At 36.9% G+C, this 26,003-nt stretch overlaps 1 protein-coding gene across 1 annotated transcript in view; it reads left to right on the top strand.

The window, feature by feature from the left end:
- Window positions 1-26,003, top strand: part of PRIM2 (primase (DNA) subunit 2) — a 147,646-nt gene that overhangs the window by 114,462 nt on the left and 7,181 nt on the right. Inside the window, exons 12-13 of the mRNA XM_009279737.2 lie at window positions 10,767-10,893; window positions 11,757-11,839. Coding sequence (XP_009278012.1) covers window positions 10,767-10,893; window positions 11,757-11,839 — 210 coding nt within the window. The remainder of the gene's footprint in view (window positions 1-10,766; window positions 10,894-11,756; window positions 11,840-26,003) is intronic.

Raw genomic sequence — 26,003 nt, 5'->3', positions numbered from 1 at the left:
GAAGACCGAGGCAAAAAAGTCATTGAGTACCTCCGCCTTCTCCGTGTCCTGGGTAACCGGGTCTCCCATTTCATTCTGGAGAGGGCCCACATTTTCCCTCGTCTTCCTTTTATCCCTGATGTACCTACAGAATCTTTTCTTGTTGCCCTTGATGTCCCTGGTCAGATTTAATTCTACCTGTAAGCAGTTCTCCTTATGATGACAGCAAGGGCTAATATGTATTTTTCTGCACTTCTGTTTCCTTTGATCATCATCTTAAAATGTGATTTTGTCTTTTATTGTGCTGTTAAAGAAAAAATCTGTTTCTACAGCAGAGTTCTTACAGAGGGAATGCCAGCATTCTTGAGCCAAATTGTGCTGTTTGGAGAGCTCCAATATCTAGTTTACTCTATGTTCAAAAAGGTTGACAAACTTCAAATCTCTGTATATGGTGTTGTGTTTTAATGCCTTGTTTTTGTCAGTCTTTTATGACTGCATCAAAAAGTTGTCTACAAGTTTCAAGAGCAGACATAAGGAATACTTACCAGTCTGAGGAAAAGTATTCATTATTCAGCCTCCTTGTAATTTTATTTTAAGAATTATTTGATTTTTTTTCCAATGATCAATTTATCTAGAAAACTTTTTTTTTTGTCTGCACTTATACTGGGGATTTGCTGGTATCTTGAGACATTACCTGATTGGGCACTTAATATCCTTCTGTTCTGACACTGATCCTTGTCCAAGAGGTTTAATCGTATCTCAGTAAAAGGCAAGATTTTGCCACAGTTGCATCACATACTGCTAACTTTGTCACTTGTATTGGCTGAAGGGATATTTTCCAGCCCAAGTCACCGGATCTCTTTGAGTGATGCTGCCTCTTCTGCAAATCTGAGGCTTAGGGTAAAATTGAGTCTCTTGGACTTTACTGTATCTCGTTACAGGCTGGAGTGGGTCAGTCATAGATTTCTAATGAATGAGGACTGCTTTGCTGGTGGACTGTTACAACCTGATGGTAACAGCAATTTACCACTCGATCTCATGATCAACGAAGAAAGCCTGCCTTTGTTTTTTTAACTCACCTTGCTTCTTATATGCCTTTCATCATCTAATGCTGAACTTGGCTTCAGATGTCATTCTGATCAGTGTATAGATTAAGGAATAACAATCTGTAAAGTATTCCTAATAACATTGCTACACCGCAGGGGTGCTTGCAAGGGGATGCAGTAATAAATTAATGAAGTAATTCAATGACATCTAATCAGTCAAGATGGGGAGCTTGCTCAGGTGAACTCGCTATGCAAGGTACATAGTTGGTAAAAGGGAAGAACACTTCTGTGGTTTAAGTAGTCCAAAAGGTGTGCAAAACCTTCCAGTCTCTGCTTCAAGGATTGCATATTTAGGCAATGCTGCGTAGTTCAACCAGCTTGTAAAATATAAACAGTTCAGTGAGCATATGACATCTTCCACTGTGTCAGGAGATGGTTGCTCTTTGGAAATGATGCATCGACAGAGAACTTCAACTGTTGTGGTGAATTTGCTCAGATCTTTTGACTCTGGCAGATGTACTAAGTAGAACTGGAATATTGGATAATGAGCCAGACTTCCTTGGATTAATTCCAGTATGCTGTAGAGGCCTTTGAAATTGGGAGCACCCTAGCATAGGTGAATTGCAGCTTGTGCCAGCAGCAGCACTCTTCAAGAGCAGATCAATATGCACTGTTCCTTTGGACTCATTTCTGGTGCTGTGGTTGAACGCGTGTCTGTTGTTTTAATGCCAAGAGCCCTGTTCAAAATGAGGCAGGTCCTGCTGATTTTGATTGCCTGGAATGGCTGAGATAATGTTTCCTCAGACCTTCTCTCATTTGTGAGTTTCTCTTCTGCTATCCCAGCGACCTGGGAGTTGTCATCCCGTGCTAAAGTTCTAGTTTGTAGTATAGCTTTGCTTTTTGGTATGCTCTTTCTCCTTCCTTATAAGGAAAATTATTAATACTAGAATGAAGGAGCCTGCTATGTCAGACTGTTGAGTTAAACGGTAACAATTTTTTGTCTAATATCCACATTGGACCATTTTCCATGAAGCAGAAGATACCCTAGATATTTGAGGTATGAGCTGGAGCTGAGATTCAGCTCTCCTCTAAATCTCTTCTGGAGTCCCTTTGGCTGCCACTTTGGCCTGCTGGAGTCTGGTCTGCTGAATGCTTCTGTCTTCTCATCCACAGCTTTAAGATGTTGTGACAGGCTATTGAGAATAAACCCTCTGTTGGCGTGCAGTCTAAACCTCATGTCCCAGTCCTGCATTTTATTGCTGGTTTGTCTTATAACCAGAGTCCAACTGGATACATTTCAGGATTCTTCACAAAGTGACAGTGTGTCTCCATGCTGATAGCAGTCTTCTCTCCTATTTCTTCCCTATACGTTTAGGTTTTTATTGTATGTGCTGATCTAGGTTACAGTATATGCCACAGTATAATAGATCATTGAGCTACATGAGACTGCAAATGCATTACATGTTCACTGTGCTCAAATAAAACTATAGAACATCATATGAGAGCACTCTTGTTTAAAGTATTGATAGAGCTTGGATAAGCAGTAGGAATTTAATTTTTGGACTTTGCAGTCTTCATCCGTCTTCTCTGAAAACCTGTAATACATGCTGCAGTGGTATACATATAAGTATGGATTTCTCCCAGTTCTGATACAGACTTATTGAATTTCTTTTCTCCTTGGTATACATATTCTTTACACTGGGATCATAAGCTGCCATTACGATCAGTAGAGATCTAGTCTATACAGTCAATAGTTTCTAGAGAATGATTCATTTAATGAGCCTCTAGGTGCCTATGTTAGGGTAAATTGAATTGCTCCCCAGGCTCCTCTGATTGCATTGACCTCCATTGACAATAATGGGCGACGTCTGGATTTAGATGTCTGGAGCTGAATCTTATTCCTATAGATGCACACAGTTAGTTACTATTCTATTTCTGTTTAACTTTCTTAGTCATTTTTTATTGTACCACATGCCAAACTTCTGTCTACTTTGCAATCTGTTAACACTCTTACATCTCTTTCGGCGATAATGCTTTCTGTGTTCTCCTTTGCCATTGAATGTTTTAGGGACTCTTACTCTCTGTCTGCCACTTCTGATAAAATGAATAACCCCATTAATTTACTACTTATCTTCCGCTGAAAGATACACTTCCAAGTTACATCAGTTAACTTCCCTGAATATTGAAATGTGAGAAACACTGATTGAAAAACATCAGCAGAAAAATCTGAAAGGCATTGGTGTGCTTGTAATTCATGGAGTACCAGAAGTGCAATGTGGGGTTTTTTCCTAACTGAATGAGATTCCTTGGTTTAGAAATTCATTATTGGATTTTTTTTTTTTAATCTCGTATTAAACTTTCTAAATGAGTTTGTTATGGAGTAAATATTTAGTAAATGATTCAAGATTCTTCTCTGATATTAGAAAGACTTTTCGTAAGAGTTCCTTAAAACCGTAGAGAATGGTCTGCAGAAAGCTGTTGAAAATAAAACATGTTTACAGTAACTGGGTTTATTGAGTGTTCATTTGTTATCTGAAGGAAAGTATCAACGTATTTTTATAGATACTTAAGAAAAGCACAGTATCTCTTATGGTGCTGTCAAATATTGCCATTTTAATGCAGCTGTTTAATTCCTGTTTAAAATAAGATTTAATATTTTCTTCTATTTAAAAACAAAGCAACAGAAGTTCTCATCACCTGTTCAGTGCTAATTACCATCTAAAATATTTATTTTCTTGCTATAATTTCCAATTTCCTTATAATTCTTGATTACAATTAATAAACATGACTATTTCTTTATGTAGTTCTTTGTTTTGAAATGACAAGGAATTTACACCTCTATGTTCAGTAACACTCTGAACTGCCAGCATGAAACTTTCAATATTTCCAGTAAGATTGGGTATTAATTTGTTAGTGGAATTCTGATATGGGTGAAATTGTTACCACAAACTGATTGTTGCCTTAAAACAGCTGTTCTTTCTCTCAGATTTTTCTTTTTTTGGCTGTTGCTTACTGAAAATTTTGCAGTAGGTTAAGCAAATACTTAGGAAAAATAATGATTCTTGGGAATATCAAAACAATGGTATTCATAGATACATAGCATTTTCATCTTTTTCTAAGTTTGTAATTTTTTGAAATATTAATGATACTAGAGAAAATGACTAGTATAATTAGTGGAGTACTATGTGAAATGACTTAGGCATTGTAATCCCATAAAGAATTAGGAGATTGTTGCAGTGTAATATGGAAAGGATTTCTTTCTTTCAGATATACCTATCTCTCTATCGAAGAAAAATGCTATGTGTAGGTGATATACATACCAAAAAGATAGGACATTATGCTAAGGGAATCATATCATGTTCTATAGAAATAATCTTTAAACAAAGACTGCTTTATAATTCTGTAATCACAAAGACATTTCAGTTTACCAGAAGTAGAAATTAATCAAGTATTATAATAAAAATCACTTAGTATTTTTTTTTCTACTCTCACTGGTGAGCATTAAAATGAAGTTACAATTTTATATGCATCTAATTGTTGTTTAAAGTAGTTTTTAAAGTAGCGTTTACCTTTATGACCTCCACAAGCTGTTATACCCATGGAAACTTTGTTCTAGTGTGCCCGTTTCTTGTTCAGAGGCTTCCGTTTGTTTGAAAACAACTCCTTCATTGTTTGCCTCAAACAGTCAAATCTGAATTGGAATGTCTCTTCTTTGTCAATATGTTTTGAAATGCATCTTCTGTATCTGAATTTTTTCAATATAATGTACATGAAACATCAACAGAATTAAAAAAAAAGTATTGGTAACTTAGATACAGAAAGAAAGATTGCAGTGTCTTGAAGTAGCTAATAAAATCTTTCATAGATGACCAAGTGTGTGCCTAAGAAAAAACATGTTGTTATAGGAGATGGCTTTAAAGATGTATTGTGCTGATAATTTGATGCAGTGTCTTAAGGCAGAAGACAGCCTGCTGTGGTTTATTTTATACTTTTCCTGGTTCAAAGTCTTGGTCCATGTAAATGTGTGGAGAAAGAGTGTACATAAATTGTATATTTAGCTAAGTTATATTAAGGCAAGCTTAGACTACTGTAAATAAAAGCCTACATTGTCGTATTTTTGCATGAGTGGTCTGGGGTATACAAGGAATTTGACTGATCAAAACTTTTCTGATTTCCATGTCGTAGATGGAGCCATCTCCAGGGCAAAGCAGTTCTTGCCTCATGTGGTTTGCAAAATCTGAAATGGGAGGGGAAGAAGTTTTTTGTACTTGATTTGAATCAGTCTGTAATGACTGCTGCACAGCCTATTAGAATTTTCCAGCTCAATTTTAGCTGATGTCTTCAATCTGTACCTTAAAGCATAGAAATTGTGCTACAGGTTGAGAATTTAGGATAAATTGAAACTTTTTGTCATTGGCAGATGGAGAAGCATTTATTTGTACTCCTAAATGAGAACAATGCTTTGGAAAATATAATCTCAACTTGAGGTTATTTTAAGAGTGAGCTGGGGGGGGAGGGGGGGAAGTTGCTTGGAGAAAGATATGCCAACTAAGCGGTGTCAACAGTAATGATTTGAGTGACTGCCTAGGAAATGGATGAAAAAGTGAACCAATTATTTCAGAAGATACACAAGTTTGTGCAATACATTTATGAATTTGAAGCTGCTATCCATACAGGCTCAACAATTTTAGGCAGGAAATTACCCAATGACTATTTAAAAAAAGGTGTTAAACCATTACTACTTTGAATTTTGCAGAGTTGGAACTAATCTGGTGGTCAGCCAAGAGGCTAGACAAAATTACTGCAGTCATTTGGCTTAGTTGTTAGACTTTAAAATCTCCCAGTACTGTAAGGCATAGATGCATTAAAAACTTACACGAGTATATAAAAGTAGTTAAACTGTAACATGACAGTTTTGCAGAAGTATGAACCTGAGCACGCAGGGCTTAGAAGACCTGTCAGCAAATTATTTTCCATCCTAATATACATGCTGAATATCAGAATTGATAACAAAATTTATGGAGGACCTAGTTCTATTTCCAGATACTAATCTGCAAATATGACAAATAATATAAGGGAAGTAACTCTCAGTGATGACATGATACTTACTCTGCAGTGGCTGGAATGCCTTGGGAATGTCGTTTGTTACTCTCTTTTGAAAGTGTATTCAGTTGTATCAAATTGATAATTATGAGGCACCCATGACCCATCCTTCCTTGCTTTGGTTGATGAAAGCTTTTCTTCAAAGGAGAGCATATACCTGCCAAATGGTCCATTTGGTGTACATCCTTATTCCTTATCCAAAGATCTTGTGTGCATCTATGTGATTAGAATTTATTGAAAATAGCATTTCCTTAAATTCCTATCTGGAACATAGTAATCTGGTATTAGGCTATACCGGTTGCAAATTTACAGCTTATATATGTTTTTTTAATACCTTTTATTTATACCTTACTTATACCTTAATTTATAACTTGTATGTCTTCTAGTGAAGGCTGTCTAATACAGTATGTGTGTCTCAACTAACAGTTATAAGGCAAATTAATCTGCATTAGTCTCATACTCATGTGAATATACCACATAAAAGCAAAAGTTCCTTGCTTCAGTACGCTCGTCTGTACCCAGTGAATTGTCCTGCAGCCTCCTTGATTCTGGCCTTGGACTGCTGGTTTAGTCCCACTAATCAGTGCTAAAAGCTTAGCTTCTTGTAGGGAGAAGTCATCTAAGAAAGCCTCAGTGTCACCTGTTCCGGGATACCCAGGATCATCATTAGTACATTCAGTACCATATACAGGGCACCTCGGTTCATTACAACAAATACTGATGCATAAAACCTCAAAACCACCCACTTGTCATCAGGAGCGCACTTCAGACCAGGCATCACGTGCGTCCCACAGCCATGCCTGGGGAAAGAGAAGTCCTCAAAAAACTTTATATCTTCAGGGATCAAGTTAAAGCTCAGACAGCTGACTTGCAGTCTTCTAAAACAAAAATTCACACTGCTGCTAATCCCAAAATTCGCACATTCCAACATCAAAGTGACAAATTTTGATACAGATGTTGTTAAAGGGTTGTCTTTGCCCCAGCTTCTTGGCTTCAGTGTGAACTAGTTCATTGCTTAAACGAGATGTATTTCTTGATCCCTTTCTCCCTCACCAAAGCCATGGCCCATCCACCCAGCACATAAATTACAAATGCCTTGCAGATTTTGGAAAGCTCAGAGAGCTAGAGGCGAAATAACTGAGAGTTGAGATGTGGGCCATACAGTTAAAAAGTTGCAGAGAATCCCTGCTCTCAAGCGTTACCAGCAGTAGGTGATCTAGTACATGTAGATACTCAATAGTATAATGATGTTGCTTTAATGTTGCTGTTTTATTGTAACTTTGGCAGTAAATTTCCATTGATATTTAGCATAGACTATGGTGGGACGTATATGGATACCCAGTTTTTCTATGATAATAGAATCCTTTTTTGCCTTTGTATTCTTTTCTTTCGTCTCAATGGAAACTGTCACAAAGAGTACAAGGGAAATGTGCACACTCCTGCAACATCATTATTGTTGAGCAAGTTCATATCAGGCTTCAGCAAAACCCTCAAAAGTTCTTATAGAGCCATCACCAAAAAGGTGATTTTTCAAATCACTTAATTCGAGTTTTGACCTTATACAGTTTTTTGCTGTAATGACCTTATAGTAGATTGCAGTTAGAATATACTGTAATAGTAGTTTTACAGGTTTTTAAACTGTTTTTCTGAAATAGTTCAAAATGAAGCAATTTATAAGCAGTTAGAATAACCCTGCGAACACCTACATGCATGATGTGTGCTGCACATAATTTGTTTATTTTGTTCAAGGAACTGTGGAAATCCTACCACTTCAATTTTGGGCATTAGAATAAATAGAAAGGGACAGTTCCCTACCTCTGCCGCCTTGTTTTTGCATATTTCAAACGTGTAATTATACCTTGGTGCTTTTGCTGGCAAAAGGGATTGCTGCTGAGGGGGATTTTTCTTTGTGTACATCCTAGAGTAATGGTATTAGGAAAGAGGAAGTCTGATCATTGAGTTCCTCCCCCAATGCACAGAGAGGGCTGTTCCGCAGGATGTGTTTTCTGAAATGAAATGCCACAATTCATGGTTTCTTCCCACTGAGGATGACCACGCAGCCTGTTGGATATTGGCCCTGCTAAAATCCTTTTTCCTTAATCAGTGATAAGAACCGCTGAATCACAAGGATGAGAGAGCTCTTAGTGAAGCACGTAACTGCACGTGTGCTAACTTGCACCACATAGCTGTGTTACTCTTCTCTGCCATCTGCCACTGCGAAAACTCTAAGATCGAAACAGGGTTACAAGAAAGCAATGAGAAAATAGCCAACCTGTTCCAAGGCTGTGTTGTGTTATTATGTAGCTGTTGTTTCTATTTACTGCCAGAGCTGCTTCTCAGCATAAAATAATGAGTTAGGTAGTAAAAGTAATTTCTGTGGGCATTAAGGCAAGTGATGTGAAAAGTACAGCTCAAGATTTTAGTATACAGAACTGTTAAAGGGGGGTGCTAATTTTCTGGCAAACTAAGCAATACATCCTGAAGCATTCAAGATTCGCTTTTCCCTTACAAAAAGCTAACTTAATCTAATTTAACTGCTTGCTCAAATATCCTTTGTTAAGCAAATGAAATATGCTTTCATTCATCTTTTGCAAAGAAGGAGGAAAAGTTCCAGAGCTTCTGGATGGAAGAATAGGTGGCTACAGGATTACAGACTCCATTTTCAGTTTAACAGGTTTGCTCAGAGGTTGGGAATTAAAATACGCACATCTTTGTATTTGATGTTTGCTGTTTTTCAGGAGTAAATATACCATTTGCAGCTCCTACAGGAGCAGCAGCAGGACTCAGACAGCAGCTATTGCTTGCTCTGCTAAGGGGAGGGTACGTGTTCCCCCGGCCCTTTCCAAGTACGTGCACACACCTATAGCAGATCCTTATACAGTCTTACTCTTCTTTCTAATGAAGAGTTGGTAAGCCCAACTCTGTTGCTAGCAGAAACAGTGTTCATCTACTATTCAACCAACCAGTTCTTCTCTCCTGGGCAAAAGGGTTGATTAGACAGGAGTATTCCTACGTGCTGGATCCTGCCCGTGGCTATGCTGGAAAACAGTGCTATGTCTTGTCTCTTTCTCTTTTCTTCCCCCCCCTCCCCTTTTTTTAATCCTTTAAAATAGAGTAAAGTCACTTTGTCAAATGCACAGTAAGGATTAATTAGTCAATGTTTGTTCAGAGCTTTGGATGTCTTAAGCCTTATTTGGAAGGAGTGCTGAATATTACTCTTCTTGATACATTGACTTGATTAGGACCAGCATCTTGATAGAGAGGTTTCTTTTTTTACCCTTCCAGAATCAGGTGCAATTTAGGATTTTATTCTCAAAGGTTGTGTATATTTTTATACATATTTATTATGTATTTGCATATTATGTTATAGGTTCTCAATTTTATTTTAGACATGTTTTAGGAGGTTGAGGTAGTTCATAGGTATATGAATATTCTGAATTACTATTTGGAAGTCCACAGGCCAAACAGAGAACTGCTTTTATCTGTAGAAATGAGAGTATCTTTGAAGTAGCAGAGCTACCAGTTGTATGCTTGAATGATTTTTCTCAGTATATTACATTGTCTTATATTAGATATCAGAGTAAAAAATTATTTTAAAGTTGTTTTTGAGAAGAAAACATAAATTCTTATGGGACTTGTTTATATTTAATTCAGACACAGAACTTAAGGTTAATGCTAAAATTTTTAATTGAGCAAGAGCACAATTGTTCTTTTATGTATTGTCATAGCTTTTTTGAGGAGAAGAGAGACTGAGGGTGTTTAATTCTAAATATGATGCTTCATTATTTTATCTCATTTGGGTTTTTTAGAACTAGAAGTATGGTATTTGAACAAATGTTCCATGAGGTCTTATAGTAGCTAATGCAACTTAACGGAATCTGTATGTTAAATTATCTGATTCTACTACAGATTTTATGTCACCTATTGCCACATATAAAATAACATGAACTCATGTCAGAGTGTTCTCCACAGGACTTATGTAAAATGATATATTGATAGCGCTGTACTCAGCTGCCAAGATAAATGTTTGTTTACATATAAATTACTTTAGAAGATTTCATGTTGTTGGAGGAGTTGGTAGTCTATTGGTAGACAAAAGAGATTTGCTAAAATCTTTCTCTTTTGTACAAGTGAAGTATGTTCCATTTTAGAATCTAATGAATTGAACTTCAGTGCTGAAACAAAGTATAGGTGAAACATTATACTTTGGGAGAACAAGAATGTGAACCTGAGTAAAGAAATCTGTATTTCTATTTTTTGCCCTCATAAAGCAATCAATTTATGGACATTTATGAAAGATTTTAAATTACTATGTTTTCTCCATTTACTAACATCGTGGGGTTCAAAATTTTGATCTTTAAGTCATCTTATCTTTAAAGCAATTACCACATCAGCTGAAGAGACCTTAAATCAATGCAGTTACACACTTCTCTTGTGATGTGTGTTTAAAACATGTATATGTGCATGTACAAGTCCATGTAATATAAAAATCAAAGCTAGCAGCAAGCAACTCAATTTTTATTTTTCTCAGTTTGAATATGTTTGGAAGATTTATTTTATTATCCAATATTTCTATTTGCAGAGCAGATAGAATCACTGACACAATATGTAAGAATTTATTCTTTTGTTTTTGTTTAGTTTGACAAGGGATATGCTTACAGCATTCGCCACAGCTATGGGAAAGAAGGGAGGAGAACCGATTATACCCCATACAGCTGCATGAAGATTATCATGTCCAATCCACCAAGTCAAGGGGATTATCACGGTGAGTTCCTTAAAAAAAAAAAAAAAAAAAAAGTTTAAAACGAGCAGAAACCCTTGGCTAGAGAAGTTACTGCCTCCTGTAGTCTCTTAAATTATGTATTTAATTTCAAGGCCACAGTCGTCTTGCACTGTTCTCTTTAGATCACACTTGATAGCTTCTGGTTTTATATATATTGTGTCATGCAGTGCGAGGAGACTTTAAATGTACAGGTGCTTTAAAAAGTGACCAATTAGAGGTGTTTTGAGATATAAATTCAATCGTACAGAAGTTCTGAAGTTTGCTTGGGTACTTTAAAACCTCCTACCTCTGTGTGACTAAACACAGAAAACCTGCACCGGCTTCACCATTGTTATTCTAGTACTAAGTTGTTCGCTCAGTTGTGTCTCAAAACTAATTCTGGGACAAAAAACCCCCACTCTTACATAAGGTGGTGGAACTTTCTGAGGTATTTATAAAGTAATATTTTTACAAAGGACTATGCTTTAAAGACCAGTTGCCTCTCACTACTTGTCTTTTCCTATTTTTTTCACAGCTATTAAATGTGCCAGCGCTAGCATTGTTAGTAAGGAACTAACTAAAACTCTTTTCCTGTCAGTGAATGAGAATTGTGGCCTATTTATGTTGGGATATTTTATGTAACTCTTGAGCCTGTGGTGCCCTGATAACCATGCAGTGGAGTAATTATTTAAAAAAAAAGAAAAAAAAAAAGAAAAAAGTAAGCAATTGTACACATGGGCAATTAACTTTCTTATTAATAAGCTGTTACACAATTAGGAACAGCTTAGCTGTTCTCTTGAGTCTGTACTGTGCTAATTCCTGGGTAAATAGCCTTGTTTGTTAGCTTGCTTGTTTTTTACTGTCAGGGTGCCCATTCCGCCACAGTGATCCTGAGCTATTGAAGCAGAAGCTGCAGTCATACAAGATCCCTCCCAGTGGAATAACTCAGGTAAGGCATATTTTGTTTGTCGCTTTCATTAATAAGGCAGTGCTTTTCAGTTTTACTTTCTATTTGTGTAGGAATGCTATGTGCAATTTGTCAGTATGTATTGTGAAATATCTCTTCTTATAAAAGGTTTAAACCAGAATCTTGGCTTTCTGGCTCCAGTGCTTCCACTGATGTGTTGATTATTGTCATCACCTTTTATTGTTTAATATTATGAGTTAGTTTATTACTATAGTGGTTTCTATATTACTGTAGTGGTGTCACTATTACTATAGTGGTGTCCGAAACGAGGACAACTAGATACAATGCAGAATTTTGTTTTACTTCATTTTATTGCACTGTGATAAAAAAGTTTAAATGAATCTGGCAATATTTTAGAATTTTTTTTTTTTTCTTGCAGTGACTTGTGGAAGACTACTGTGCAGTCGGTAGACATAAGTAATTGTTTTCTGTAATAAACTTCTAAAACCCAAACATTCTTAATCATCCATTGCACTAACTTCCCCTAAAAAACAAAAGGACGTGAAATGCCTAGTGAAATTAAGCAGAGATTTTTAGCAGCTTTTTAAAAGGTAACATTAAATTGAAAATCTATCTTGTATAGCAAGGACAATACAGAAATACATGTATACTGAAGGACTGTGACTCCCATTGCTTGCTCTAGCAAGAGGTTAAGGCTACAAAAGGATGTCATCATCTTCATTGGAGGAAGACATACAGGTTAGACTTAAGCTGAGACAGTTCAGCAAAGAGTTGTGTATATTAACTGCCTGAAACCTGCTTTAGGTCCATAGGAAAAACCTGCTTTAAGTTTTCGTCTTTAGTTCATGTGGAGTGTCGCCATTGCTTGTCAGGCATCAACAGAGTGTTGAACTAGATAGAAAAGAATGTGAAAGTTCCACTTAAAGTAGTCTCCCTTAATTAAGATACAAATTAAAAGAGAATAGTTTTAAAGTGTTTATTGTTCACTCATAGTAATTCTTGACAAATTCTTGAAATACCCAGAAACATTCCTAGGAATGTTTTTTTCTTTTGTTTTTTCTTCTTTTCTCCTGGTTCATATAAATAAGCATTTGACTGTCTTCCATATATCTGATGGGCACCAGAGATACTTTCCTTTGGCTTTTTTCCTTTTTATATGCATCAAAAATTGATGCTGCTCTGAGATTTTTATCATGCTAATCATTGGAAAGATTGACGAGGATTTACTCTTCTAGCTGCCTTGCTATGTGTGGGTAGGATTTAGTAGAGGTTATTTCCTCAGTGAATTTGCACAGTGGGGCAGTATCTTTATATTTAACATAGTTCCTTACTTGATGTGAATTGGGTTTTAGGGGGTTTTTTTTTGTGTGCGTGTGTTTTTGTTCTTTTTTCCCGGGTAAAGTAGGATTGGGATTCACTAGGAGTCTTAAAAAGTGACTAAGAAAAACTGTCTCCATCAGTGTCTGCTTTACCTGGAAACGGACACTGTGCTGTCCATGTATTTTGTGATGTCTGTTTAAGCGCAGTCATGGGTACAGGGCTCTGCAGTGGCCACTCCTAGTGTTAAACCAAAACAAACCCAAAATACAACACCCTCCACCTGAAAACTACTAATAATTAAAAAGAATAAAAAAGAAGTTGGCTGTGGCTGGGTTTTCAGAACTTGATCTTTTACAGCAGACAGTCTTTGAGATATTCAGGGGGAGGAGGAAGAGGATTGGTTCACATCTGTCTCCAAGATCTCGAACACATTTTATTGCTACAACTCCTCGTTACATTTGCATGGTCCACTAACATTTGCATGACTAATAACAGTTCAGGATCCTTCAGTCCAGACCATGTCTTTTTAGAGTCTTCTCTGATGCTGGTGATAGTTGCTGAGTATCAGAAGTGTTGGTTTTCCTTTAGCTCAGTGAATGGTTATTAGGGGTGGATGGTTTGTCAATCTTTCGAAGCCTCTGATGTATTTGCTTTTCCAGTATCTGGGCCTCAAGATTGACATTCGCTCAAACCGTACCCTTTGAGTCTGTTAGACCTCCTGTTAACTCCAGATCAAATGAGAGCTTCCTTACAACCTGACAGATTCCTATTGTTAATGAATGATTCAGAGCTTGACCTTTCAGCTATGTATTTTAATAAATGGTATGTCTTTCCTGGGGCCTAGGGCCTCTTACACTTGCTTCTTGCTTTGTTCCAAAATTCTTTTTCTGTCTTCAAATTTGACTTCATTTAGTGTCTTCTCTTGCTCTATATGCTCTAGACAAGCAGGTTGTCACAAAGTGAAAAATTCCCTTCTGTGTTGTCAAAACCAGATCAATGTATGTACCTAAATGCTTTTTCAGTTCTCTCTGCCTGGTTTATGGTAGAGATAAATGTGTTGTTCTGGACTGAGGGGACACTCAAGTGGCCATGTGCACAGGATGGCAAACTCAAAAAGTAGCAGGCATTTTACATCAGTTTTCCAGGACTCTGAGCTGTCTGCAATGAGTGGAAGTCTCACATCCACTTAACGAAAGACAGTGTACAAAGTAGTTGAATCATCAGCAAATGTATGTCATGGTGTCACAGGTGAGACAGTAAATGACAGCCTGTAGTGGATCTGGATACTGGTTTGGTTTTGGGTTTTTTTTGTTGTTGTTTGTTTTTTTAAGAATCAAGGAGATTAGAACTATACCCCTGCTTGATTGTCTCACAACGGTCTCACACTTGCTCCCCACTCTGGTGGTGTGTTTACTGAGGTCTCAACTTTCCTTCCCAGCAAGGGAATCACTGCTGGTCTGGGAGGGCAGGGCAGAAAGTCATGTCAATACCTGCTTTGCAGCTGCTTGCTGCAAATGCCTGTAACAGTCTCAGGCATTACAGGCTGTGGTCCCAGGGCATTCCCCAGCATTCATCTCCATGCATCTCTGATCTCCAGGATCATCCTCAACTTCCCAGGATCTTCACCCTCATCTTTCCGGGCTCCCAAGCCCCTATTTTTCTTCATCTAAATAGTCTATCTGCAAAAGCTGTGGCCAGGTTCCTAACTGGTAGTTCTGCGTCATGTCTCTTTATTAATGGGAAGATCAGAACAAGTCACTTTTGTTTAGTCCAAATGTTATAAAAATTTACAACCAGCCCATACCAGTTGCAGCTAGCTAGCAGGTGCATGCTTGACGGTTTGAAAATTCAGTTTTGGATGCTTTGCAAGCCTCTATATGAAATCTGTGCAAAAGTAACTTGAACCAACTGTTGTTTGCTCAACTGTTTCCCAGCTTGCTTCTTGATGGATGACACTGAGGGAGTTATGAGACTCCTTGCAGTGGTAACAGGTGTCAGATCATGTGAACAGTAGACTTTTGCTTTCCAGGTTAGTTGTGATGCATGCTTCTCTGCGACTAAGGAGTTGCTTTAAGGAATTCAAATGAAAGCTCAAGACTTGCAGTTCATGTTCAGTGCAAATTACAGCATTCTGGAAATCACATTGAAAGGTAATACACCAGACCTTCCGTTCCTGAATCAATTCATCCTTTCAGCCCTCCCTGCTTACAGCAGATACTGTATCACTACCAAGTTCTGTATCAGCAAAATAAAATACTACAAGATCTGTGAAACTAATGCACTGAGCAGTGAAACCAAACATATATACAAATACATAGACTTAAATATTTAATGTATTGCAAGCAGTGTGGAATGGTATCTTAGAAGTCACCTTTTATGAATGGGGCACTCCAAAATTGAACTGTCCATCTTGGAATCTAACAAGAAGTGCTAGTATTTCTGTTTCTAGGATGGACAGGTTGTGGGACTGCTGTCAGCTTCCCTAATTGGGAAAGCTGTTCTGTGCTTTTCCTCTGATATTTCTCTTCAGCAAGAATGCTCCCGCTGCACAAAAAAAAATCCAAGACAATTTGGTATCAGGCTACTTCAATGTGGAATCCCAGGATTCGATCGCTATGCCGAGACCTTCTAATTCTAGAATCTGGTCAAGTTTGCTGTCCAAATGCCAATCCTGTTTGAACTACTTCATGTTTGACTACAAAAAATAGAGTATTCCTTCTCATTTCTTAAGAGGGTGTCTTTGATTAACATCAGGAAACATTCTTCTGAGTATAACTTGTGGCCTGGGGTACCACTTTTTTACTTGGTGTATGTCAAGGTCCTCCTAATAGGTGATTTTTACCTATAATTCATAATAATTTACTGGACTTGAGAAGATACGACTTTCTGAACTGACTCAGACAACAACTGGCTACATAGAAATCCTTCACCTTCAGACATACATGTTTGTTTTTATTGTTTTTTACCAAAGGTTTAGCTATGGTATTTCCTCTGTGAGAACCCAGTCTCCCAGCAGCGTGTCAACTTAGCCGTTTGTTATTTTTTTTAACTAGTGGGCACTTGCTTTCTTTTTTGCCTTTCTAGGAATATGACCTTCAGCTGAGAGTAGTTGCGACAGAACAGTAAAATACTTTTTTTTATTCGCCAATTATATCCATTTTGAGATAATATTAATTCTTAAAATGAACTGTAGGTTTTTGCTTATAGTGATGTCTAAATTTTAGGAGATTAATCTTTGTTTTATTTAGTAATATATTTTTCACCTAAACTAAATGTTTTCAGGGCTACAGATTACTTACATGCTACAAGCATAAGGCATCCTTCTTTTCAAGAATGTGCCAATATCTATACCCAGGAGACCTCTTGAGTGGATGGTTTCTGACCTAAAATTTTTCCTATGTTTATCTGACAATGTGCGAATCTGTTATGTAGCCATTGTCATGGAAAAAAATGAGATTTTTAAGACACCTTCATGCTAGGTCTGAAGGAGCATATCTGTGCTCAAGGTCATGAGGTCTTCAGAGGTCACACCTACAGTTCTGTTCACGTGCTCACCAAGTGTTTTGTTCTTGTTGAAACTTCTGTACAGTCCCGTAGTTTTTGTTGAACTAGATACTCCAGGGCACTATTCTGAGCAAATGGTATTTGTGAGAGGAGTACATCATGCTTCTTTCTTCAGATGACCAGTAATAAATGTTTCTCTCCTAAGCTAAGAAGTTCACTTTAAGGGGTTGGAAGGTCAACAATTTCTGTTCCCTGCTGAGATTAAATTCTCATTCTGAAGCAGAGGTTGACTGGAAACTCATCAGGCCTTCCAGAAGCATCAGGATGTTGATGCTGTCCTGGCCAGAGGGGCTGGAGAAGCCATGGCAGCTCAGGCCATGCACAAAGGATTTTACATTGGTGGCTACTTTGTACCCAAAATGAAACAGAGTTGGTGTCTTAACCTTAATTTGTGCAAGTGTGAATACAGATATTCAAGTCTGAGTTTGATGGAGACTTAGCACATGTCTTTATCAGCAGTGCCTGGAGGCTTGCGTTTCTTGTTTGGGGGACTCATTTTTGATAGCTGTCTGTTGAACACTTATTATCTCCAGTTCATACGCAGTGATCTGGATCAGAACTGTTACTGTTTGAGGGTGTTTCCTTTCCATTTGTTCACAACACTTTTTAATATTCATCAAGGTGATGACAAACTGATCTTGAGGACTTCTTTTTTTGCTGATGAGAGTCCCAGGGGTTGTCGTAGGACAATGCTCTTTCGATGTTTTACGTGTTTCTCTTCAATGATCTTTGTGCTGTCTATCAGCACAAAACCCATGGCTTATTCCTGAATATATTGTGTGCATCAAGGGAATACAGACTCCTGAGTGGTGGTGGTTTATCTTCCGTGAGGTTAGTTCACAGTGCTTTAGACCGTCGGAAGATTTGGATTTGTAGTACATCAGCAACCATGTAAGTCATTCTTTTTCCTAGTTCTCCCATAACTTTCACGGCTTACCTCAGGAGGTCCTTGAATCATGAAATCCAGGCCACTGTCTTAGTTGATTTCAAGTTGATTTGCAATTGCTTTAGGTGGGTTTGGTTGTTTCAGGAAAAAATTGCAAGCAGCAACCCATTTGTTTGGATGCGTATCCCTTGCTGTGTTTGGTATTTATGCCATCTGTTTCTATGGGTTCTTTCCAAATCACCTGTGCTCCACCTTGATTTCAGTTCTGGTTCCAGGGCTTTCCCTGTCTGTCTATTCAGAACCTGAGACTTTTGTCTGTTCCTGCAATTTATTGTTAGTACTTTGATCAAGTGCTTCAGTTGTCCTTGGGGCTCTCTGTTTTCCAGTGTAGGCGGTAATTAGTTCTCTGTGGTAAACTGCATTCTTCTCTGGTCAAGGGTTTGGTTGTTTTTCAACAGCAAGAGAGTATACTTCAATCTGACACTGTCAGAATACATCTGTTAATGTTATTTTCAATCTTTTTCAGTGTTTTTATCTTGCTTATTTTGGGATATTTCTTGGATTTGAAGAATGTGCAGCTTTTCTTTAGCTTCTCAAGTACTGGCCTTCTCTGCTCAAAATTTTTAATTTGTCAGACCTGTCCATTTTTATGTGAATGATGCATAGTTTTCCAAACGATTATTTTGGATTTAGCTACATAGTCATTAATTGGTCCCCCACTGGGATTTTAATTTGTTGTTTTAGAGTACTCACGTGTCTTCCCTTCAAGCCCATGAACAAGCCCCTTTCTTGTTTATTAAGCTTGTTCCTCATGGCTATTACATGAGCCAGAATGTGGGCTAGTGTCCAGCCCATATGGTTGTGGTTTTACCCAAGATGGTTGGTTTTCCAGTGCTGTTCTCAGTCTTCTGTTTCTAGGACTGTCCTTCATATTCTTGAGATAAGGAGTACGCCTTTTCCTTTTAGGTTCATAAGACCAGGAAGTTCCTGAGTTTTTTTTCATACAGATAAAGCATTTGGTTGGTCTGTGGTGGAAACAAACTGCATCCTCACAGTGCTTTTCCAAAGGTGTCTCTGTGCATGGGCTAGGTGTGAAAAAGGAAAGCTGGACCTTGGGGTGATGGTGCAGAGCAAAGACTGCCTCACGTGACTTCAGTAATCACTCTGAGCATTGGACTGCTTTCATTGCAGTCATTTTGTAGTACAGTCAGTAATGAAAAAAGTGATCAAAACATTTGAATATGTGAATCTGCTTGCTGTGAAGATCCAGCCTGCTATCCCAGTCCAGATTTTCTGAGGCTGTATCTTGTCTGAGATTGTATCTGCTGGAGTCATCTTCCCAAGATAATATAGCAGATGACTTCCAGGTCTTGCCTAGTTATTATATAGACTGAAGCAGAAAGAATTAATCCTGATGTTTATTCCAAGAACTGAATTATTTAACTTGTATTTGTTTCACATTTTCCTTAGTTTAGGCTATTTCTTTATTTGTGATAGAAGCTTTTTTTGTTTGTTTTAAAAATGCTTCTTGGAGAAGTAATATGGTTAGCTTAGCATCTAATGTGTGAATGTGTGATTGTATAGCATTTGAATTTATAGTATATTTCGGATCACATTTCAGTCTTTAGTATGCTGCTAATCAGGGTAAAATCTTTGAAACCAGGTTTGACAATAGCTAATCAATTTGAAGAATATAAAGATTAAAGCATATGTTAAGATAAATACATCTGTTGTGGTGCTGTACTAAATGCACTGTAATGTGTTGCCTACATATCTCAAATAGAAAAATAGATATGATAGGCTTTGAATTAGAGTTATTTCAAAATATCTATTGTTTGTTTCTGAAAGCTTTCTTGCACAAATTACCTTTTTCCCAATTCACTTCTATCACAATAGCAAAAGCAAAAGGTAGTAAAAATTTCTGGTTCTACAATCAGGAGAAATAAAGGGTCTAGACTCATCCTTTTTGCTTTTGCTCCAATTACTCGTTTTTCTTTAGGGAAAAATCGTTATGTAAATGAACAGTAGATAACTTCAGAAGAAAGAATGTTCTTTCTAGTACAATTGTTCTCTTTAAATTAAAAAACTGCTTTTTTCCATAATTGGATTAAATTAAAGGTTTTGATTGAGTCATTGAACTTTGGCCAATGTTCTCTAACAAATTTAGTGTTTGGGGGGATTGGAGAGTCTTCACAGAGATGGAAATAAATAAGCCAATCTGTGCCTAGGCCTCTGATAATGGCTATATGTTTCCATGAATGACAAAAAAGAAACAAAACACCAAGCAAAAAACTCCAAAACCAGCAAAAAAAAAAAAAAGCTAAAAAACCCACTACAGTGAAAAAAAACCCCAGCCCACGCTCTCCCTTCTGATGATCTAATATTAGAAAAGTTTTAGATCATTGCTGGCTGTAAAAATATATTCCCTTGCAGCTAAAGAATTTTGCCCTAACATCAGTCATCTTCACGGTAGTGCTTTTGTAAGTTCTGACTAAATAAGAGCAAGTACTGTTTAAGTAAGATCTTTTATTAAGTCAGTATTTATTGTGGAAATATATAAAACGGAAACAAAAATACAAGAACAATTGGTATTCATGGTATAGACAAACGTTATGTGATACCCATTTTATTATTGCAGTGAAATTTGGTACATCAAAGTTCCTTAAAATTTCTTTCAGCAATTCCAATTTTAAGTCTTGTCTTTTTTGACTTGTGGCTATAATAAAATATTTAATTGATGAAGATATCATCTGGCACTTCATATTTATTAATTTACCTTTTTTCATCAAATTCACATTTTTACTTGGAACACAGATTTTGTGAGCTTTTACTGGGGAAAGAATCCAACCACAAATTAACTAGTTAAAACTCAAATCGTAAAACAGGATACCCTTAAACATTTTCTGCCAAGAATTTTTTAGAAGCATTAGACCTTGAATCCAGAAATTGTACATCATTCAGATTTCTCAACTGGTGGCTAAGACCCCTTGTTCACTGTCCAAAATATCTCAGATAGTTATTGTCTTTACTACATCAAAACCTGTAAATGCTTTAGAATTATTAAATCTTTCAAAGTGGACAGTGTAAAAGTCTCAAAAGTAAGATTATTCAAGGAAACTTGATAGTGAAAATAAATTTTGTGGCACTCTGGTGTAGATTTGTGTGCTGAAAGTTTCCACGCATTTTCTATAGATGGGGAACATTTATCGATAGGAGACAGCATTCAGCCTTTCCATTATTTCGAGAATAATAGTTGTGTGTTAGGTGTATGTCTTCCCCATTTTATCTGAGATTATACTTTCTTTGACTTTGACTCTGTAGACCCTATATTTTGACACTACGCTTCTATGGTTTCTCAGCTAAATGTGTGCCTTGTTTATAATTGTTTTGTATTTGGTTTATTTTTCAAGCATGAACATGCTTATTGATTTCGCTAGGACTACTTTTGCATATAAGCTGAACGAACACAATTACAGATTTAACCAGCCAATACTAAGCCTTCTTTTCTGATATTAAAATTCCCACCTATCCTGATCACTCTGATATAATGTCTCTTGACCAACCCCAGTGACTTTTTTAGTTTGTGTTTATTGGTGCTGTGGTGTTACTATTACTGACACCATCAATGGGTAGAATACTGTAGAGTATTAACATGATATGGCTTAACGTCTTAAGATGACATGACATCTTAACATGACATGGCTTAAAACTAATTATTTTAAAAATCTGAGTTACAGTATTTCAGACTACTAAATTTTTCCAATCTTCAGTTTATTGCTGATAAGTAGAAACAAGTATTAGAAATAAGAAGTTATATCTGGCTATTGTCAGGTGAGATTATAATGATAAAAAGGCTGTATGTGATTAAATAAGAGTAGACTATTCAAAAATCTGATTTAAGAACTGGTAAGAAAAAAGTGTAAATGTTGACTAGTGACTGGTGAATGGGCTTGTGACAGTAAAATGAAAAAACAGCTTAGGAAAACAAAACTTGAGAGAATGCAAGACAGATGCAGAAACATGGTGAGAAGCACAGCTAACCTGTTTGATAATAAAAAAACATAAGAATACAGAAGGCTTTTAGAGTATTTGAACAAATTTAATTATCCATAGAACACAGTTGAAAGTACATAAGGTAGAACGTTGAACTAGAAAATATATTTCTTAAAGTTTGGATTTGATATTCTAACCACCAAAAGGATGTAATAAAAATGTATGGTCAGGTGCTATTGAGGCTGTTTGATCTAGAGCCGGGCGCCCAGGACCATGTCCAGACAGGTTTTGACTGTCTCCGAGGATGGAGACTCCACAACCTCTCCGGGCAACCTGTGCCAGTGCTCAGTCAAATGTGCCTTTTAGAGCAAATAATATGAAAAATAGAGTTAAAATGCATATTTTTTAACTGATATTAAAGAGATGAATGGCATTCATTTCAGTGTGTCCAATTTAGAAGTATTTAAATTTATTAGTAAAATCTTAGACTTTAGTTCCATGAGCAGTTAAGTAGCCTAAATGGGCCCTGCTGGTGTGGAAGGCAGTTCTACTCTGTTTGTCCCTGCCTGTTGAGTTTCCATTCCTTTCCTTATGCTGGCCTTATGACTACATGGTAAAATAGATTTAAAAAATTATCCAACTATAGGCTTACCTGGGGAAGGTGAGGAGGAATGAGGTTCATTTTCAGATGGCAGGAATGGGTGGACAGAATTAGGGGCTGTGTCTTCATGCTTCAGCAGCTTCAATTTATGGTGTATTAAACTACTCATGAAATCTTTATTTAGAAGAGAAAGAAGGAAAATAGGAAGCACAAAAAAGTCAAAGGGATAAACACACAGTTCAGGATGAGAAAAAAGGAAAACAAAGAACAAACATAAGAAATAAAAATGTTTCAGCTCATTGTTCTTGAAACCATTATATGGCAAACTTAAAATGTACCTGAAGTAAATACTTTTTTTAAATTTTGTAACTCTTTTTAATTTTGAAGTATTTCAGATGCTTGCTTTCATACTTGGTGACAGTCCAGGCTTTGACTCAGCATTGCAACAGAGGAATGTGGATTATCTATCATATATAAACCCAGGCATGGCTGTCTTTTAAAATAGGTGGCTCTAAACTCATGCAGGATTTGTCAGTTAAATGAAAATGTGTCACTGAAAAATAGCCAAAAACTTTCTAATCATAAAATGTACATTTTTATAGCATTATTTTAAGACTGTGTGAAATTAGAGAAATGGAATACTGAGGTGCATTAACTCTCCTTGAGTTTGATATTCACACCATTGACTTTCAGCAGAAGACTGTATAAGACTTTGAAAAATAGCCCACAACCAGGCAAACAAAAACAACTAGCATTAGAGCTGTTTCCTTTTAAAATTATTAACTCAGTTTAAATTAATGTCTCTCTGCATTTAATAAGCTGCCCAGGGGTTGCTGCAGCAAATATGGGCACATATTGCCATGCTCTTCTCATTCAGACATTCACTTACTCTTTTGTTAAGTATTTAATGAGTTCCTTACTGACATACGTAAAATAAGAACTTCATTAAAAATGGAGGGAAAAATACAGGTATTTTTAAGAGACATTAATAAGATACCTTCTTCTGGATCATGACTGCCTCTTTCTTTTATACCTTTATAAAACATGCTAGAATACAATTAGGTTTTGTTGTTTGATAGTTGTGATACAAATTGCAGGGGAGAAATTGATCTGTTATGGTGCCCTAAATATGTGCAATGCTGAACACTGTGCGATCAAGTACTCTTCACTACAAAAGACCAGTCAAAGAGTATAAAAGGAACAGGAGTTCTGGCAAAGCTGTAACAATGATTTTCTAGCCTGTAAGTCCCTGAGGGAAAACAGAGCGTAAATCTGAGAAAATTGTACCATACATGTATACATTGTAAACATGAAACCTTCAAAATCAGTTTAAAATATAAAGGGAATATCCAAAAGCAATAAAAAGGACAGATGCCTGCACTGACCAGGAAGCAAAGGGCACTGGGGAGTCCTGGTGCAGGACTTAATGCTGAGGTGGTCACAAACTCACTTGAAACAGAAGAAAACTGGAGTGTGTTCAGATACACTCCAGCAGTTGCACCCGACCATATCTTCAGTCACCTTTGAAATAAAAAGAAAGTTAGAAATGAGTCATACTTAACTGAATCTATAGTAGATTTTTATTTTGAAAATAGAAGTTAATTCTGCAATTTTCAAATAAAACAAACTAACTTTGAGTAAGTGAAAATAACAATGGATAATTACAGAACCCAAACTATCCTGCTGTGTGATGTCTTAGCTTTGAATGCTGAGGATCTATAAAGCAGGTGGCTGCATACAACTGCCAAACATCATCTTAACCTCATTAGTGGTCAGAAAAGCAAGTTGCAGATGGCAGCAAAAGAAAAGGCACGTAAGAACTAATAAAAAGAGTCCCCACGTATGTACCTTTACTTGCAAATAAAGCAATTTAGTGTAAATGTCTTAATATATGTAGAGATAAAAGATTGCTGCTGTGAATTAAGGTAGTTTTGAGTGGAGGCTCATTTCTGGGTAACACTAGTGAAAAACAGCTGCAAGCTTTCTTTCATTATGTGCACAAATGTAGTAGGAAAGATAATATTTATTATGAATTATAATTCCGTTTCGTTTAAATAGAGGATTGTTAGTTTCTGTCACACAGAGGACTCCTTTCTAGCTGGACTCCATTCTATTGCCATTTTTAACCTTTTTTTGTCTCTTCTCTTAGCAACTTGTTCCCTATTAAAGCCAGTTAATCTACTAAACCTGCTCTTCTTTGGATACGTTTAATGTGGCCCTTATTCCTCAACCCCATCATATATGCAGAAGGTGAATCTGGTCCCCTGTGATGTGGCCAGTTCAAAGTTACATATGTGCTAGTTTGGCTGCCTTCTGGCTGCCTCTCAGAATGGGTTGGAGCTGAGTTATAATTGCTTTTCCCTGAATGAGCCACAAATGTTGGTCTGGCTTTTCTACCCAACCACAACTTGTAATCGACATGTAGGAATTGTATAGCTTTGTCATCTCTACCTGTCAAGTTTGGCTTGAAATTGGCCAACGAGTCAAAGTTGGGGAGGTGATGTGGTGGAGAGGGTAAAGGAGCAGGAGTAAGATGATGGACCAGCAGTGCAATCATGTACATTAATAAATTTGACAAACCGGATGAAAGTCTCTGGTCTGTTCTGGTGGGCATTCCATTCTATGGAGCACTCTATCAATGTCGGGGAGAAGAAGCGCCGTGAAGACCTAGTTACCAAACTTCACTGGAGAATGCTGGTAGGGATTTTGTAAGGATGTAAGGAACAAACAGGAAAACATAAGGCAATATGTAATTGAAGTGTTTAGAATAGATGAGTTTCCTTCAATCCTTAACTACTTAATATGACACTAATTTTTTCAGTCAATTTCAAAGGAGGGAGGACGTAAAAAAAAAAAAAAGTACACAGATAGTGCCAGATTTCAGACTTCATTGCCTAGTTGGCCTTGATCTTTTACAGAAGATTTACCAGGAGGTGGCAAGAGGGATAGAAATGTAATCAGTTGGGCTATTACAGAGAAACAATGCGGCTAAGTACTTTCTTGGCAGTGTGTTGCTGTTTTTATCCATTCAGCAAATGTAATTTATTTATACATCTGTCAATAAATACAAGGCGGCATCCAATAATGAGTACAGCAGGGATTTGAGCTGGAGTGTATTGCTGTGTTTGACACAAAGGTCAACCTTGGGAAAGGGGCTTGAAATTAACATTTCTTGAAAACTATTTTTCCTTCCACTGAGGCGCTCTCTTAATTCCAGCAATTTTCTCTGTTTGATAAGCAGAGAGAGCATACATTTTGATTATATAAAGGAGGGAGGAGGTGATGAAACTTTAAAAAATTTCAACCGGCGTTGCATTCTGGTGATAAGAATGGGACTTTATGCAGCACGGAAGAGATTACCTGAAGTAGAATTGGGAAGCAAATGGTATTTACAAAAGATGGTGTGATTTTCCTAATAGGTGTTCAAAACAGGCTATTCACTCACATATTCTGGTAAGCTTGCCTAGAAATAACTTCATTTCAAAAAGGACAAATCTGATTGAAGGTAAAAGCATTCCCCTCTCACAGATACTTGTCTAAAGGATTTGCATTAAATTTTCTTGATGGGAGCACAGTAGTATTTTATTCTGCATCTGCATGAACTGGTAATGTGGAAAATAAAAATACAAATCGCGTCCTTGATTGCTTCATGCTCCAACCACTTGAATTACTAGATTTATGTCTGCAGTTATGGAAGAGATGTTGCAATATGATAATTTGACAATAACTGGCACAATTATATTACCAAAATATAGATTCAACTTATTCTTGAAGTTAAAGAGTATTGATATTATGTTTTAAGGACCAGGCGTATCTTCCTG

Source organism: Aptenodytes forsteri, unplaced genomic scaffold (genome assembly GCF_000699145.1).
Source record: "Aptenodytes forsteri isolate BGI_AS27 unplaced genomic scaffold, ASM69914v1 Scaffold115, whole genome shotgun sequence".
In the NCBI taxonomy this organism is placed as follows: Eukaryota; Metazoa; Chordata; class Aves; order Sphenisciformes; family Spheniscidae; genus Aptenodytes; species Aptenodytes forsteri.
This window is presented reverse-complemented; position numbering and strand designations above follow the sequence as displayed.